Below are 17,991 nucleotides of genomic sequence, written 5' to 3'. Positions count from 1 at the left end.
GCTTGCAGAGCGGACACATGCCAGCAGTACGGGTCTGGGATGTGTCTGAAAGGACACAGGTGGCAGAACTTCAAGAACACAAGTATGGGGTGGCCTGTGTGGCTTTCTCTCCCAGCTCCAAATACATTGTATCAGTGGGATACCAGCATGACATGATTGTTAATGTGTGGTCATGGAAGGTGAGTCCTGGTTTCACTCTCTCTGAGTAAGTTCGGAATATATATACTATATTATATAAATACACAGCAGTGTCATGATTTTTAGATATTAGATTATTTTAGATATTAGATGTTTGATTTCTCACTTGTCCAGTCTTGCTTGTAGAAAAAGATCATTATCAGATGGGAGTCTGTCCTCTGTTTTTGAAGACACCGCAGACAGGCCTTCTGTTGGTGTTTTCAGGCTTTATAAACCATTTTGGCACACATTTAAAGTGCTCTTTAGAAAGGATACCTATGCTATAGCACAGAACAATGCACAGGTGCATATACTCCATAATTTGGTGTGCTGCATTATAAAAAAATATAATGGGTGTTTTTTTTTTTTTCAAGCATTGATAATTCAGTTACAATAAATGGCTGCTTCAGGCCTCATGCATACTGGTCATTTTTTTTATATGCTGTTCCAAGGGGGGTATTTGGCATTTTTTTCTCCTGCCTCTAAATGCCCCTGCATGTTGGTTTATGTGTGCATGGACACATAGGCATTTAGGAGTAGCAGAGTTTTGGCAGAAAAAAAAACACTCTACACCCCTAAACACATTTAAACATGCCTAAGCACTAGACACTTTTAGTGCTTGAGCATTCATTAATTTCAGTGGCCAGAATAAATTCTTATTCTGGCCAATGAAATGAATTAACCCCCAAGTGCTTGATGCACCTAAACACATTACACAAGTTAACGTGCTTTAAGTGTTTTTTTTTTCTGAAAAAAAGGTTGCTGCCCAGAAGAATGGAGTCTAGCACAGATGGCAAAACAAGAGTGCATGAGGCCTTTAGGCTGCATTCACACCTGAACGCGGCGTATTTTGCCGCGATAAATTGCGCCGTTTTGTTCCGCTATTTGCTGCGACAAAACGCTGCGTTTTTTAAGCCTACATACGCCGGAGGGGTGATCAACATTGTCGGCTATGCCGAAAGCCGCCTGAAAAAAAGGTCCGGGACTTGTTTTGAGCTTCAGGCGTACGGAGTTTCGGCATTCGGCGTGGAGATGTGAACCATCTCCATAGCCGACAATGTTAAATCACCCCTGCAGCGTATTGCAGGCTGCAATAGCGTTGTGCTACAGGCGACAATACGCCTAGGTGTGAATGGAGCCTAAAGCAGGGGTAAGTAACCTTGGCCCTCCAGCTGCGGTGAAACTACAAGTCCCATGATACATTGAAAGACCCTGACGATCACAGGCATGACTCCTAGAGGCAGAGGCATGATGGGATTTGTAGTTTCACCACAGCTGGAGTGCTGAAGTTGCCTACCCATGCCTTAAAGATAAGTTCACGCAGCTAAAGCATTGGGAACATGTTGCATGTTCCACCCTAAAAACAGGTGGAATATGTGACCTGTGTATCCAAAGGTGAACTTATCCTTTAGCTTACTGCACTTCAACACATACGGTACATATTTTTTTGTTAAGCCCTATTTCCCACCATTTGAAATTGGGCTACTTCAGCTTAATTTCAAAGCCGCATATTGGTGCAATCTCCGATTACATTGCAGCCTAATTTAACAGAAGTCAATGCAAGTCACAATGAAATCTCAGAAAAGTAGTGCAGTAACCCAAATGGGTCGCAACAATTTGACCGATTCCATTGCTGCAAATAGGGTGTGACTTGTCATACGATTTTAAACTGTCAAGTTGCCTGACAAATCGCATTGGTGTGAACAAGGGCTCAAGCATACATAGTCTCTCTAGCAATTCTGTAAGTGGGGTCCACCTTTTTTCCATAACTGAATAAAGCAAGAAGAGGGACGTGATTAAATGGTATCGCTTTTAAATGTATTATTGAGGTTGGTTCAGCTGATCCTCTACTTTATTTGTATAATCTGGGTGGCACAATGAAGGCAAACCAAGCCGTGAATGTTGTGGGCAGCAGTCCACTGTTTCCCATTTGATTCGGTGTTGGCAGTAAACCCGCAGTGAGCCTTGTAACAGCTTGTCAGATCCTGGCAGTTGTGAAGTTAGGAGAAGGAAAGAATATGATTGGTTTGTTAGGGATTGTAATTTTTCTTTCAGACACTTTTTGTACATGAGATTTAGTGTGCCTGCCTTTTTTTTTCTTTTGTTTCTACATTGCGTCATTTTAGGGAAGTCATCCAACTGCCATTTAAGGGGTTAGAGAGTTTTATATTCCTCATACTTTGGGAATGGCTTCCCCGATTATACCAGGAATTGTATGTTTAGACAGATGTATCCACTATCCAGTGCTGTTTTTTTATCTACATTTCACTGCAAAAGTACCCCTTTGGATAAAGAGACCTGAATCAAGTATGGTTTAACCTCACAGAACGTCAGCCTTCCTGTAGGGTCTATTTACAATTGTCCCCTTTCTTGCAGTATAACATACTTGTAGGCCTCATTTACATGGCTGATTAGAACCATGGTACAGCAAGTATCGGCATAAATCTTTGGCTGAAATCACAAGTGGGTTATGTGTGTTGGGGGGGCAAATATCAAGCCATGGAAGCAGACAGTTTGTGCCCAGGGCCGCTCATCTTTCCCCGACTACATGTAACCACAGATGTTGGCTTATCAGCACCACTCTGTGCATAAATGAAGGCCCCCCAAGGGGCCAAAATAAATGTCTTAACATTTTTTACCTTAAAGGCGTTGTAAAGGTTCGTTGTTTATTTTATAAATAGGTTCCATTAAGCTAGTGCATTGTTGGTTCACTAACCTTTTCCTTCGATTTCCCTTCTAAATGTTTTTTTTCTTTGTCTGAATTTCTCACTTCCTGTTTCTCCTAAACTTGCCCCAATCATCTGGCTGGGGGTTAGTCAGCCAGAACGGCTTACTGAGGAGGAACAGAAGGTGAGAAATTCAGATAAAGAAAACAAATAAAAAAAAACATTTAGAAGGGAAATCAAGGGAAAAGGTTAGTGAACCAACAGTGCACTAGCTTAACCACTTAAGGACCGCCTAACACCGATATACGTCGTCAGAATGGCACGGCTGGGCACAATCACGTACCTGTACGTGATTGTTAAATGCCCAACCGTGGGTCGGAAGCTCAGTGACTGCGGCCGCGGGACCCGATCGCCGCTGGAGTTCCGCGATCGGTCCCCGGAGCTGAACTAGCTCATTATGAAATACTTACCTTAGAATGATGCCCTGGATTGGCCCCGGTACACCGCTCACACGGCTGACGTGTTTCCCGGAGTTAATTCCGGGTTCACGGGCTCCGGTGCTGTGATTGGCCGAAGCCGCTATTACGTCACTCCCGCGCATGTGTGCGGGTGCCGCTGGTCACAGCACAGGCTCTAAAGAAACAGCATAAGTACTGGCTGGCCTCTAAACGGTTAGTCCAGATACTATGTTGGTTCACACAGAAACAGAAAGTGGGCAGTCACACCTATGTGCTGTTAAGGAATGCTCTGGCTTCTATATTTAGTAGTGCTACTGCTTTCCCATGGCTTACAATGACATAAATGACAGTTGAGATGTTACCTGACATATGATATTATGAAAACCTATGCATATCTTCTCTGAGTTTTGTATATTTGCCATGTGAATATCTGGTTGGTGTTTTATTTATTATTATTTTCTTCCTTAATGTTTGTTTTGTTGTATATATGCAAAAACTTCAATATATATATATATATATAATTGATTTTTTTAATAATTGGTTCTACTATATGTATGCATTTGAGGTCAGGCCCTTAGATTGTAAGCTCTTTGAGGGCAGGCACTATATATAGAACAGTCTTTCATGACCATGTCTTGGCATTGTCTTTTCAATACTTTTAAAATGCATTTTTCTTGTTACAATGTCTGACTTTATGTTCTCCAGAAAAATGTGGTGGTGGCAGCCAATAAGGTCTCTAGTAAAGTAACGGCGGTATCATTCTCGGAGGATAGCAGCTACTTTGTTACTGCTGGAAACAGACATGTCAAGTTCTGGTATCTGGATGAAGCAAAGTCATCAAAGGTGAGTTGAAGGGTATAGGACTGGATGGGTGACTATAGAAGAATGAGTGAATGCAGCTCTGTATCAGGACAGCTTGCTCAAAGTTTATCTGTATTTGACCTCATTAGGAGGAACACAATATGCACCTTTTTACTAATTTACATGTTCATATGTGCAAAAAAACTCAAATACCTAAATATATGCGGTTCACACAGCGCATGTGATAAACTACCTGAGTAGAGGTAATATTCTGTAAGAACCACTTGCTAAATCGATGAGCATACTTAAGCTTGCTATACACTTTATTTTTTTTTATTTTTTATGCGGTCAGAGGGTTGAATGAAAACCAAAACTAAGACTCCTCTATCCTCGCAAACAAGGTGGACTGAGGAATGCCCCCCGCTATGATATTATATTCTGACAGCAGCTGTCAGAACAAACTGATCAGAGGCTGCAGCCACAGATCACACTGGCAAATGTACCTTCAACAGAAATTGATAAAATGTAGTTGTAAAGGCTGAAGGTTTTTTTTTATACCTTCATGCATTCAGTATGCAGCTCCCCCTCCTAATACTTACCTGAGCCCAATCTTGATCCCTCAATATGTACAAGAGCAGCTGCTGTCCTGGCTTTCTGCCTCCTCATTGGCTCAGAGACAGCAGTGGAAGCCATTAACACCTGCTGCTGTCAATCACAGTCAGTGAAGAGGGTGTGCGGGGCCCAGCCCTGTGTGTCTTTATGGTAGGACCGAGAGTAGGGAGCGGGCACTCGGCAGGGGGGAGGAGCCCAGACAGCCAGTGGGGAACCTGAGGAGGATTGGGGCTTTTCTGTGCAAAACCATTGCACAAAGCAGGTAAACATGACATGTTTGCTATTTAAAAAAAAATATGCAAGCCTTTAGTATCACTTTAATCTGCTTTTGTTGGGTGGGAGAGCCCACACACTAATCAGAATTTAGCCAGGACTTGATGGATCATCTGAGTTTTGATCAGTGTATGGCAAGCTTTTAGGGGTCTAGATAGTTAGAATTTTTAGGCAAATTTCAATATTAAAGTTTTGCTTCATCCACTCCTGCCGCCCAGATGCTAAAAGGCCCACCTGTCACACGAAGGCGCCAATAAAGACTCATAAGGGCGCAGGACCTAGCTCAAGTGCCACCAAAAAAGTCTAAAACTGTTTGTTTCCATCTCTTAGGTTCATTTATAACAAATTGAGAATCGCTCTCCACTAGACACTAGTTTCTTCCATAGCTTGCCTCTTTGTTTTATTCTCTCACTCGTTTTAATAGCAGTTCCCACCCACATGTGGAACGTTTCAGTGGTTCTTTTAGTGACAAGCAATATAGCAGTGTCTGCTACAACTGGGGCTGCCTGGGAGCATCAATGGCCCATTTAGCTGCTTTGAATTCAAGGACTATGAAAGCAGCTTCACGTGCGCCTCCATGCTGCTGTAGACCACTACTAATTCACGTGCGCCTCCATGCTTCTGCCACCACTACTAATGTGTGTGTGTGTTTATTTTAGAATAACACAGAAGACTACAGACACTTCTTTTATTGTAGCCTGCCTTGTGTTTATTTCTTTGCTTTCTAAGCTGGCACAAGAGCCGTGTGATTTCATGGTCTTCCTCTTGCCAGCTGAATCATGCCAGCCAATGTAGGAAACTTTGAGGGTGTGATCACTTCTGGCTTAACAGTGAAAAACTGATGAAATTATTTTCTTAAAATACATAACAGGGCTTTAGAACATTTGGATAATATTTGTTAAGAGCCTATTGATGTTGGTACAGATGGAAATGGTAAAATAAATGAGCACAGTGATTCCTTGCTGTTCTTCATGCTGTGCATATGTAAGTGGCTGTATGGTTGATAAAATTATTCTGATTGACTGTTCAAAGTATTTACAGTTAGTGCTTTAGAGTTTAATATACTGAAAATACATTATTTTGTCTTATAAATCTCTATAATCCCTATATGTCCACAAAATATGGGTAAGTCGTATGATATATAAAAAAAACTTAGTGTAAACTAAAGGCCTACTCGCACCACTCAGCGCTAAGTTACTTTTAAAATAAAGAACACTGTTATCAATCACAAAAATCGTAACATGCAGAAAAGAAAAATTGCATAAAATTTGCATGAAAGCAGCCGCTATATAAAGCAACACATAAAATAAACTTCTAGTACAGAAACTATTCCAAGAAATCAGTCTTGTGTAACATCCAGTACTGTAGCAGCGCTCTTGTCCATCATTATTTGTGACCAGCATTCATATGTTCTGATCATATGAGCAACAAAATGGAGGACACTGGTGAATGAAAGTTCTGAATGCAGGTGGTGATCCTAGTAGATGTTAATCTGTGTGTACCATACACCAAGCTCCACACCGCGTGTTTCACACTCCCATAGGGGTTCAAACTCATCAGAAATCGATATAACACAAGCCTTGAGAAACTCAGATATCATCCAAAGAACAGGCATGGTCTAGAGCTGCAAATCACCCCATGGGTAGTGGAACATAGGAAGAAAAACTCCACATACCGTGATCCCGTTTCGGCATTTAGGGTACTTTCACACTGGGGCAGTGCCGGCGCTAGAGGTAAAGCGCCACTATTCTTCGTGGGACTTTACTGCGGTTATAGCAGCGCTTTTCGGCACTGCCAAATTGCTTTGCAGGCGCTTCGGCAGCACTGCTTATTCATTTCAACAGGCAGGTGCAGGCAGCTCCCGAACTGCCCCAAAGATGTTGTTTGCAGGAATCCCCCCCCCCCCCCCCGTCATGCCAGCGCACTGCCCCAGTGTGAATGCACTCAGGCTTTCACACTGGGGAGGCATGAGAGGAGCTATTTTTAGCGCTAAAACGCCTGAAGAGTGACTAAGTGTGAAAGTACCCTTATTGCAATCCCAACATCCTTAAAATTGCACTTGGAGTCATTAAAACGTCAGTAAGCATATAAAATAGAAAGCGTTTTCACCAATCTGTTGAAATGAGGGCAAATAAATATCGGTTAAATCAACAGATGTCAATCCATCGTGGTTGTCTCTTCCTGGTGGTGAGATGCAAATGTCACCTTCGGTCACCGTAACAGTTAACAATCCTATAATTGACTCGTAATCGTACTTAAATTAATACATTGCTATAACTAAAAAATTTACAATTTTAAATTAATCCTGTATACTTGGAGCTTTATTAAATGTATCATCATAATAATAAATAATGTCAATAATCACTAATAATGTCACGTTCTAAATTTAACCCTTTAGGCGTGAGTGTATCTGTCAGGTAAATTGAGTGTTTCATGTTTAGATAATTCCCTCACTGTATTGGAACCTCTCCACACTGGTTTAACCCGATCCACACCCCAAGTGTCCTGGTTATGGAAAAGTTTAAAATATAATGCCCCATGTACACGAGACGCTGGTAAATGCTGGTAAACACGTGTTCAGAGGCAGTTGGACAGCTTTTTCAACTGCCCCTGAACACATTCCATGTTATCCTATGTGTCCATGCACACAGTCTAGTTTATTGCCATTTTTAAGCAGTTGCGTTTAACCTCATTTTTCCAGAAGCAAAAAAATGGGTTCAGACGCAAACGTTTTCCACGTTTCAGACGCAAAACGCGGCAAAGGTGACCTATTTTTTTACATTAGAAATCTCAAAAATTATGGCAAATGATGAAAAAACATTAAAAAAAAACATAAAAAATGTAATTGCTTGCATTGCATTGTGGACAATCCACAACTTGTGGCAGGTGATGTGGCCAGGTGACGTGGCCAGTGGACAATCCACAACTTGTGGCAGGTGACATGGCCAGGTGACGTGGCCAGTGGACAATCCACAACTTGCGGCAGGTGACATGGCCAGGTGACGTGGCCAGGTCATGTGGCAAGTGGACAATCCACAACTTGTGGCAGGTGATGTGGCCAGGTGATGTGGCCTGGTGACGTGGCAAGTGGACAATCCACAACTTGTGGCAGGTGACGTGGCAAGTAATGTGGCCAGGTGACGTGGCAAGTGGACAATCCACAGCTTGTGGCAGGTGATGTGGACAATCCACAACTTGTGGCAAGTGGACAATTCACAACTTGTGGCAAGTGGACAATCCGCAGCTTGTGGCAGGTGATGTGGCAAGTGACACGCTAAATACAAGTACACTGCTGCTCTCTCAGCTGCTACTCACTCTGGTCTCACAAAATGGCTGAAATGGTTAAATACTGTTTTTTGAGCTTAGGGAGAGTCTTATGATGTTTCTTAACTAAAAGCTTATAAACGCAAATGCGGTAAAACGCCCCGAAATTCGCGGCAAAACGGGCGAATTTAATACACAAATATGAGCCCACAAGTGCAACCTAAGGCATATAGTATTGCATGCAATAAATTCTCTAATTTGAAATTCCCTATTATTGGAAGTAGAAGTGAACCTCTCCAAACCTCTCATTGTCATAGTAACTTCTCTGCATGCCTTACACTTCCCTACACACAAAGAACCCATCCCTATCCCAAAAGGATGAGGGTCTGGTAGGTGGATCTAATGCTTTTTTTTTTACCACATTATCCCCAAAACTAGGTGCCTTTTATATAGATAAATTTAGGGGTAGCTGGGAGTACAGACTTAAGTGTTTTATACAGACATCATATATGCCAGTGTGCCCCAAAAATCGCTTCTACTTCTTTATATTGTGAGTGCAAACCTGAAATGAAACCCCACTCATGACTTTCGTTGTTCCTACGAGGCCCTACATCACTTAAACGGGCTTCTCAAGGGAGTACCAATACTTCATCTACCACTTTATCCAAATACTGTGTATTGTATCCTTTATCCACAAATATATTTTTTAATACTTGGGACTGTGTTATAAAGTCACTAGTGGTGGAACGGTTTCTTTTTACTCTCATAATTCGGCCTTTGGGGATATTTCTTAACCAAAGGGGATGATGTCCACTATTTAAAGGTAGCTAGCTATTATTTCACATAGTTCTTTTGTTGCTGAACTTTTTTCATAAATATTTTATCTTTTGATACTATCAATAAATAATTTTGTATCTCGATCATTCATTGTTGCTTAAAGTAGCCCCTTTCGGTCCCCCTGTTGGCCGTATCCCCATCCCCCCCCTTCTCACCCCTTTTTCTTGAATGATATTTTTGGCTACGGCAATAATACCCATACAGGACATATGATCCATTGTAGGTGCCGATATTCACCACCTACACACTAGTGGAGTCTTGCGCATTCCCCTTCCCCCAAAACCCCTTTTATTTTGTTACCGCTAGCTATTATGGTCGGTGGGCTTGAAATGTACCTGAGCCCAGGTTCACACTGGGTACGATTTCCTTCGATTTGAGATGCGATTTCACATGTGAAATCGCATCTCAAATCGGCGGCATTTGCCGGCAATTGTCGGCAATGACACTGTCCTAATCGGTGCGACGCCGCATCTGCGGCGCTGCACCGATTTCAAAAAGTAGTTCCTGTACTACTTTTTGCGATTTCGGGCCGCGATTTACATAGACATCTGTACAGAAACCTGCACAGATGTCTCTTAAATCGCGGCCGAAATCTGGACTGCCAGCGGGAGTGAAATCGTGCGAGTTCAGCTTCACTCCCGCAGCCCAGTGTGAACCAGGGCTTAGTCTCTAATCTATCATCATGTCTGTACACATTTACATCCAAGAAGTTGATCTGATCTTTACGCCACTGACTTGATAATTTGATGTTATTCTTACTATTATTCAAGTATTCCATGAATTCACGGAGCGAGGATTCTGATCCTGCCCATATGAAGAACACAAGTCCTCAATGAACCGTCTGTAAAAGATCCGTTTATCTCTCATCCTTTCCGAAAACATTTGTCTTCCCATTCTCCGATAAAGAATTTTGCGCCCATAGCCACTCTTTTTTTATGTGTGCACGCATATAGGTGTATTGTTTCTGGCAAGTGGGGGGGAGCGCGGGTACCGCCGGCAAGTGGGGATTGATCGGGAGCCGTTCTCCCATCGATCACCCCGGGGAAGAGAAAAGCTGCGGGATTACAGAGCCGATAGCCCACTGTTACAGCTGAGTTTACATTGCAATTGCATTGGTTGGGTCAACTGGTGGCGAGTAACCGTTAAGGCTAGTAGCTCAGGACTTGACATTTTGAGCCCTGTATATATGTATATATAATATATCATATATAATTTCTTAATATTTATTGTCATTATAATTATTCTTTCAGGTGAACTCTACCATTCCACTGTTGGGGCGCTCTGGCTTGTTGGGTGAGCTCAGGAACAACTTCTTCACAGATGTTGCATGTGGAAAAGGCAAAAAATCGAGCAGTACTTTTTGTATAACATCTTCTGGCCTTCTATGTGAATTCAATGATCGTCGATTGCTGGACAAGTGGGTGGAGCTCAGGGTGAGTGTGTGCAGTATGTGTTTGTTTTACAGAAATACACCAGATTCAAAGCTTACTCTACACCAATGCAACCTGTCTAAGTTAAATGAGCTGGAACAGTTTTGCCTAAGGCTACACACAGCTACCATGCACTTGTTTGCAAAAGAGTCCTGTTCTCGTTGCATTGCTTCCATTGTGTGAAATCCCTTGTTTTCCTGCCAGTCCCTCTGCTTTACTATTAAAAACTGATCAAACTATGCAGAAGTATGGGCTGTGGTCAGTTCTCTAGCTGTGTTGGGAACTCGGCCTACTCTCCACAAATGATCAGACTTGTCCTGACACACCTCCCCTGTGTACAGCCTTTCACTGCGAAGCTCAGTGTACTTTTGCTTTACCTCCCCCCAGCTCTTATGCAGCTGGGAACAGAGGGAAAATGATAATTAAAAAAAAAAAAAAGGGGGGGTGGGGGAACAACCCCGGAGGACTTCCTTTCTGCAAAAATGGGAATCTGACCTGGGTAGTACACTTTGACTTAAAATCTTCCATTTGCACGAAAGTGCAGGAAACTAACTTCAAGATTTTTTCCCAGTTGTACCGTACCCCATTCCTCCACCCGGTGCCGCGGATAGGCCAGTACAACTGGCCCTGTTGTACCGTGCCTGGCCAGCAGGGGGGCCTGGGCAACCTCCACAGAAAAGTAATTAATGTAGGTAAAGAAAAAAAGCAAATTTTTTGCATTTTGTGATGGCAGCATTTGTAGTTTCAGACATTCAATAAGTATTGGCAGGTCTAAATGCGAATGGTAATGCTCAAAATATTTGCTTTGCAATAGATAGTTAATTGTGAATTCCATAGGTAAAAGACAAGATTCGTATATATTAGGTCTGTCAGCATTGGTGATCTAGCCTAGATGCATGATTTGTGAATGCTAACAGTTCCTGTTACATGTTTTTCATTCATGTAAATTTGTTGTGCCTTTTCCAAACAGACCACCATAGCCAGCTGCATATTGGTTAGCCAGGACTATATTTTCTGTGGGTGTGCAGATGGAACGGTGCGCATATTCAACCCAAGCAACCTACACTTTCTTAGCACTATGCCAAAGCCACACTGCCTGGGTGTAGATATTGCTACTATCACTGAAGCCAGGTGAGCACAAATAAAAATATTCATACATTTTAAACAGACTTTTTTTTTTTTTTAGTGTTTAACATTGGTTATGATTTTTCTTTAGGCATTGTTTTATGCTGCTGGGAATTTTGCTTAGTTCAAGTTTGTTTTTCACACGATAAAAAAATCGGTCCAGCAAAAAGGTATTTTATTTATAGGGGTAGGCTGAGTCGGCTCCTTGCTTCCTATATTTTTGGATATTCCAACAGTGATGATCTCCCTATTATAATCCCTAAAGTCCTCCTATTAATTCACACCTGAGCTTTTGTAGCTTGAAGCTTCAAACTGCTTAACATCCTAAACCCCATGTATTTCAATGATGGCTGTTCCCATATGAGTGCTCAGACATCTGTAGCCTAACTTAGGGCCGAGATACGACGGAGTATCTCAGATACTCCGTCGTATCTCTGAGTATCTATGCGACTGATTCATAGAATCCGTTACGCATAGATATCCCTAAGATCCGACAGGTGTAATTGTTTTACACTGTCGGATCTTAGGATGCAGTACCGCTGGGGGGAGTTTGCGTCGTAAACCAGAGTCGGGTATGCAAATTAGGAGTTACGGCGATCCACAACGGTTTTTCGCGTTCGCTACGTCGCCGCTAGTCTAGTTTCCCGTCGCAAAGTTAGTCGTCGTTTTGGGTGCCTTAACTCTTAACTTTACACAGCACACGTATGTGCTGTATAAAGTATGGCCGTCGTTCCCGCGTCGAAATTTAAAAATTGACGTTGTTTGCGTAAGCCGTCCAGGAATACGGAATTACGCTACGCGCGTCGCCGTTCGAAAAAATGACGTCACTTCGCACAAAGCATTCAAAAGGGAGCATGCGCAGTAGGTCCGGCGCGGGAGCGCGCCTAATTTAAATGGCACACGCCCCTTTGAATTACGCGGGCTTACGCCGGAGGCCGCCGGCGTAGGTTTTCATTGCAAGTGCTCTGTGAATCAGGCACTTGCGATGAAAACTTGCAGCGGTGTAACGTATCTACGATACGTTACGCCGCCGCAATTCTACCTGAATCTGGCCCTTAGTTCCTAGCTATTTGGGAGCTTTGGATGGGTGTTCCTGCTTACCTTTTGATGATCCGGCTTCTCCTGTTAGTCTCTGTGTTATGGTATTACTGAAAAAAAAAAAAAAAAAACTATTTTAAAGGTTGGGTCCTCTGATACTGGCACTAGTGTGCAGACCCCGGAACAGATAATGAACCAGTAAAGTCCCCAGATTTATAGGAAGCTGTCAGGCAGTGAAACCAACCATAAATCTACTAGAAATGGCAATTCATGTTTTGGATGGTCTGACCTTTTAGTGGGGCTTATTCAGGAGTCTGTGCCTATGTATGCAGAAGGAGCTGTATGGGTGCTCCTAAATTCTAAGTATCCAGTTGTATGATGTGAAAGTGTACACTATGGTGTACCCTGGTCTCCATATCTTCTGACACTCATTGCTGATTCAAAGCTCAACAGTAAGGGAGGGTGGAAATAAAACCTCTGTCAGGCTTTAGGGCTCTTTCACACGGAGCGGACCGTTTCCGGGTCCGCTCCGTGTGTCTCCGTCGGCTCAGCAGGGGTCCCCGCTCAGCTGTCGGCGGATAGGGCGTTCCCCGCACACAGTGCAGGGACCGCCCTGTCTCTGCTCCGCTCTGCCCTATGGGGAACCTGATGCAGATGGACCGTCTGTCCGTCTGCATCAGTTCCGCTCCGCCGAACGGAAGAAAAATAGGGTTTCTTCCGTTCGGAAAAGCGGATCCCGACTGACGCGGACGCTAGCGGATGCTCCATCCGCTAACGGACGCATTCCCATAGGGTTTCATTACAAGTCCGTTAACGGACTTGTAATGAGCGGACGAACGGTCCGCTAGTGTGAAAGGACCCTTAATCTGTGTCCCTACTCAACAGATTTATTCTTACTTCATATTCTGTTTAACCCACATCAGATCGGTAGAAAGTGAGAAGATATGTCCATCATGACTCCACAAATGTCTCATCCTGGATCACACACAGGGAAAGGAATCCCAGTGGTCCATAATAGCAGGAATGTTTGAACTTTGAGGGACAGGTATAAGTTTATGGTAGTTTGTAAATTCTGATAAAATGGGGAACAGGAAGGATTACACTGGTTTGGGCATTGTGAAGCCTACAAGCACTTACTTCCTGGAAGTCTTGGATGGGGAGTGATAATTGGACACCGCACTGCATCCTGGGAAATTATGACACTCATTTCCCAGGAGCATTAGAGGGAGATGATGTCAGAATCCTAGGTGCTTTCAAAGGCAGATTTCGTGGGACTGCATAGCAACAGGCATTTCCAGATGAGTAAAAAAAATATATATATATATTTTTTTTTTACTTTTTTAGGTCTAATGAGCACAATAATGGAAAAAAAAATTTGGGGATGGAAACTCCACTTTAAGTTATTATTCCATTTACAAATACATTGTTATTGCATGTTAAGTTGAGCAATAGATTCCTGGATTGGAATTAATAAATGGGAGCAAAAAGCTATAAAAGACAAAATGAGAAACTATGGGAAAGAAGGACGTAAGAGGCTGCAATTCATGCGATTTTAGATGCTACTGAAAATTGGTTCAACTTTCAAGCTGATGGACTGCTGTGTAATGTTGACGGGGACGTGCATAACCTCATTCTGTATTGTTAGGCCCTTTTCACACTACAAAATAAATCCGTTTTAATAATCCGTTTTAAAATCCGTCAGATAATGTTAAAAAACGGAAGTTATACGTCCTTTATAAAATATCATTAAAGTATATGGGATTTTTTTATGTTCCGTAAAGATCCGTAATAGTCCGTTTATAACATACGGACGTTAGTTATAACGGAATATGTGACGGGTCTTGCACTATTTTTTGTAAATTATTTGTCCGTTGCAAGTAACGGATATATTAACGTCCGTTATATTTTAACATTGAAGTCTATGGCACATGGACGTTAGTAAATGTCTCCGTAAATGTCCGTTATGTTAACGGGCGTTAATTTTACTGAGCATGGATATTCAGGGGAACCCCGCTGTCAATTTAAAACAAAAATGACGTGCGGTTCCCGGTAAATATCCATAACCAGACCCTTCAGGTCTGGTATGGATATTCAGGGGAACCCCGCCGTCAATTTAAAACAAAAATGACGTGCGGTTCCCGGTAAATATCCATAACCAGACCCTTCAGGTCTGGTATGGATATTCAGGGGAACCCCGCCGTCAATTTAAAACAAAAATGACGTGCGGTTCCCCCTAAATATCCATAACCAGACCCATTATCCGAGCACGTTGACCTGGCCGGCCGCAGAAAAGAGGGGAAGACAGAGTGCGGCCCCCCCTCTCTCCTGAACCGCACCAGGCCACATGCCCTCAACATGGGGAGGATGTCCCCATGTTGATGGGGACAAGGGTCTCATCCCCACAACCCTTGCCCGGTGGTTGTGGGGGTATGCGGGCGGGAGGTTTATCAGAATCTGGAAGACCCCTTTAACAAAGGGGACCCCCAGATCCTGACCCCCCCCCTGTGTGAAATGGTAATGGGGTACACTGTACCTCTACCATTTCACGAAGGAAGTAAAAAGTATTGTAAAAAAACACACTGACACAAAAGAATAAAGTCCTTTATTTAAAAAAAAAAAAAAAAAAACTCCAGCGTTGAAAAATCCACTCGTTCCCGGCTTCCAGCGTTGTCCTGATCCTGCGACGGGTGCGGGTGATCTCCCGCGATGAGAAAATCCAGCGTCGGGTGATCTCCGCTCCGGCGATGTGAAGATCCATCCAGCGCAGCATCCCGGACCTCCTCTCACCGCTGGGCACAGCCCAGCGAATGAGCGGCTGAAGCGGTGACATTTCTTATATAGAGGAGGCAGAGCCACCCGTCACGTGACCCTGCCCCCTCTGACGTACCCTCTGCTACGTCACTGGGGAAGACCATGAAGAGGAAAGACCTTTCCTCTTCATGGTCTTCCCCAGTGACGTAGCAGAGGTACGTCAGAGGGGGCAGGGTCACGTGACGGGTGGCTCTGCCTCCTCTATATAAGAAATGTCACCGCTTCAGCCGCTCATTCGCTGGGCTGTGCCCAGCGGTGAGAGGAGGTCCGGGATGCTGCTGCGCCGGATGGATGGATCTTCACATCGCCGGAGCGGAGATCACCCGACGCTGGATCTTCTCATCGCGGGAGATCACCCGCACCCGTCGCAGGATCAGGATAACGCTGGAAGCCGGGAACGAGTGGATTTTTCAGCGCTGGAGTTTTTTTTTTTTTTTTTTTTAAATAAAGGACTTTATTCTTTTGTGTCAGTGTGTTTTTTTACAATACTTTTTACTTCCTTCGTGAAATGGTAGAGGTACAGTGTACCCCATTACCATTTCACACAGGGGGGGGGGGGTCAGGATCTGGGGGGCCCTTTGTTAAAGGGGTCTTCCAGATTCTGATAAACCTCCCGCCCGCATACCCCCACAACCACCGGGCAAGGGTTGTGGGGATGAGACCCTTGTCCCCATCAACATGGGGACATCCTCCCCATGTTGAGGGCATGTGGCCTGGTGCGGTTCAGGAGAGAGGGGGGGCCGCACTCTGTCCCCCCCTCTTTTCTGCGGCCGGCCAGGTTAACGTGCTCGGATAATGGGTCTGGTTATGGATATTTAGGGGGAACCGCACGTCATTTTTGTTTTAAATTGACGGCGGGGTTCCCCTGAATATCCATACCAGACCTGAAGGGTCTGGTTATGGATATTTACCGGGAACCGCACGTCACTTTTGTTTTAAATTGACGGCGGGGTTCCCCTGAATATCCATGCGACTTCTGGAGCTGGACTTCAAGAAAGGGTGAAATGTTTTTTATTAACGGACGTTAGAAAGGAATGATATAACGGATGTATACGGATATATACGGATAAACATTATCCGTTTTCAATAAAGGAAGAATGGTAAAATATTTATCCGTATGTATCCGTTATTAAATCCGTTAATAAACGTCCGTTAATAGGTGTAATACGGATATTATAAAACGGACATACAATCCATAGTGTGAAAGAAGCCTTAGCAGTGCGGTTTCCCAGGCCTTGAAGTCATGATATTCACTATTCTTGCATTCTGTTTTTGTTTTACAATTCATTTGCATATATTATAAATGCATTCGCTGGCTCAAACACTGAGCAGATGAATGGAATTCAGGCCAGTCATTCCTGCTGAAGTTTTCATAAGAACAGTCATTCTTTTGATCCATGTCTCTGCCTGTGGGTTCCTTCTCTCCTGACCCCCAGCCCACAGCTGTATGGTTTGACTTTCAATAGATCATGTGTTTGTCACTAGGCCTCTGGTGTTTTTTAATTATTCAGTTGGCCTCTGTATTTCTGCTGGCTTGTCTTTCAACTGCATATACAGGCAGTTCATCTATCCTATTGGATTTCTTTCCTCTCTAGTATAACAAGTGTAAAGATCTTTTAGAAAAGTACGGTATTTCACATCTAGGAAAAGTCAATACTTTGCCATAGGCTTTAAGTAAATGATAGAGGAGCAATGACATTATTTCTGTAATGGAAACCACCACACCTAGCCCTTGACTTGAAAGGCCAATAGAACATGCATAGTCAGCATGGTAAGGTAAAAGACACTGAAAATGCATTTATGTACGCTTTTTCCCCTAAAGCGTTTCTACAGTTTGCACTATTCTTTTTTACATAAAGGCCCTAGTAACTCAGATGTACATTCATTATTTGCTCTAATTTAGTAACAGTAAAAGAAGGGGAAAAAACTGTCGAGAGTAAACTAATGCAGCCACCACATTCAAGGACTGGTAAGCTGCAATAGACTAGATCTTAGTTGTTCGGTTTATATTTGCTTTAAATTGAACCTGTGCTTTGCTCTTGCTGAGCAGATACCATGTTCCCTTTATTGCCCAACTCCCCAGACAGCCCTGTGTAACTTTCTGAAACCATCTAGTTAGTTTGCCCAGGGTTGGGTAATCTACCTGTCCACATGTGATATCTCTGTACCAAGCACAAAGCACCAGCACTATCACATGGATTGAGTCCATGCTTCTCCATACCTGAAAGTACTAGTATTCTTTTTCCCTCCCAATAGATATATGGAGTGGCGGGGAAGTGGAATAAAGGCGAGTATGCTGCTGAAGGGAATCTAAAAGCAAGTCCTTAAAGCAGAGTTCCACAAAAAAGTGTAAGCTCTGCTTATCCCCCCTCCCCCTTTCAAAGAGGGCAAATTGTTGGTGCCCGCTCAACTGGTGCCTCTGTGACTGTGTCACGAAATACGGTATCAAAGGTTATGATGGCATATACCGAAAGAGACAAAAGGACATTGGGCAAGGAT

At 43.3% G+C, this 17,991-nt stretch overlaps 1 protein-coding gene across 4 annotated transcripts in view; it reads left to right on the top strand.

Moving 5' to 3' along the window:
- The window catches only part of MAPKBP1 (mitogen-activated protein kinase binding protein 1), a 235,117-nt gene that overhangs the window by 148,020 nt on the left and 69,106 nt on the right, over positions 1-17,991 (top strand). For all 4 annotated transcript variants that reach the window (XM_040332107.1, XM_040332104.1, XM_040332106.1 and 1 more), the window contains exons 6-9: positions 9-179; positions 4,007-4,144; positions 10,339-10,521; positions 11,489-11,649. In XM_040332107.1, coding sequence (XP_040188041.1) covers positions 9-179; positions 4,007-4,144; positions 10,339-10,521; positions 11,489-11,649 — 653 coding nt within the window. The remainder of the gene's footprint in view (positions 1-8; positions 180-4,006; positions 4,145-10,338; positions 10,522-11,488; positions 11,650-17,991) is intronic.

Source organism: Rana temporaria, chromosome 13 (assembly GCF_905171775.1).
Source record: "Rana temporaria chromosome 13, aRanTem1.1, whole genome shotgun sequence".
Classification (NCBI taxonomy): Eukaryota; Metazoa; Chordata; class Amphibia; order Anura; family Ranidae; genus Rana; species Rana temporaria.
The sequence above is the reverse complement of the archived record's forward strand: the minus strand, read 5'-3'. Positions and strand labels throughout refer to the sequence as shown.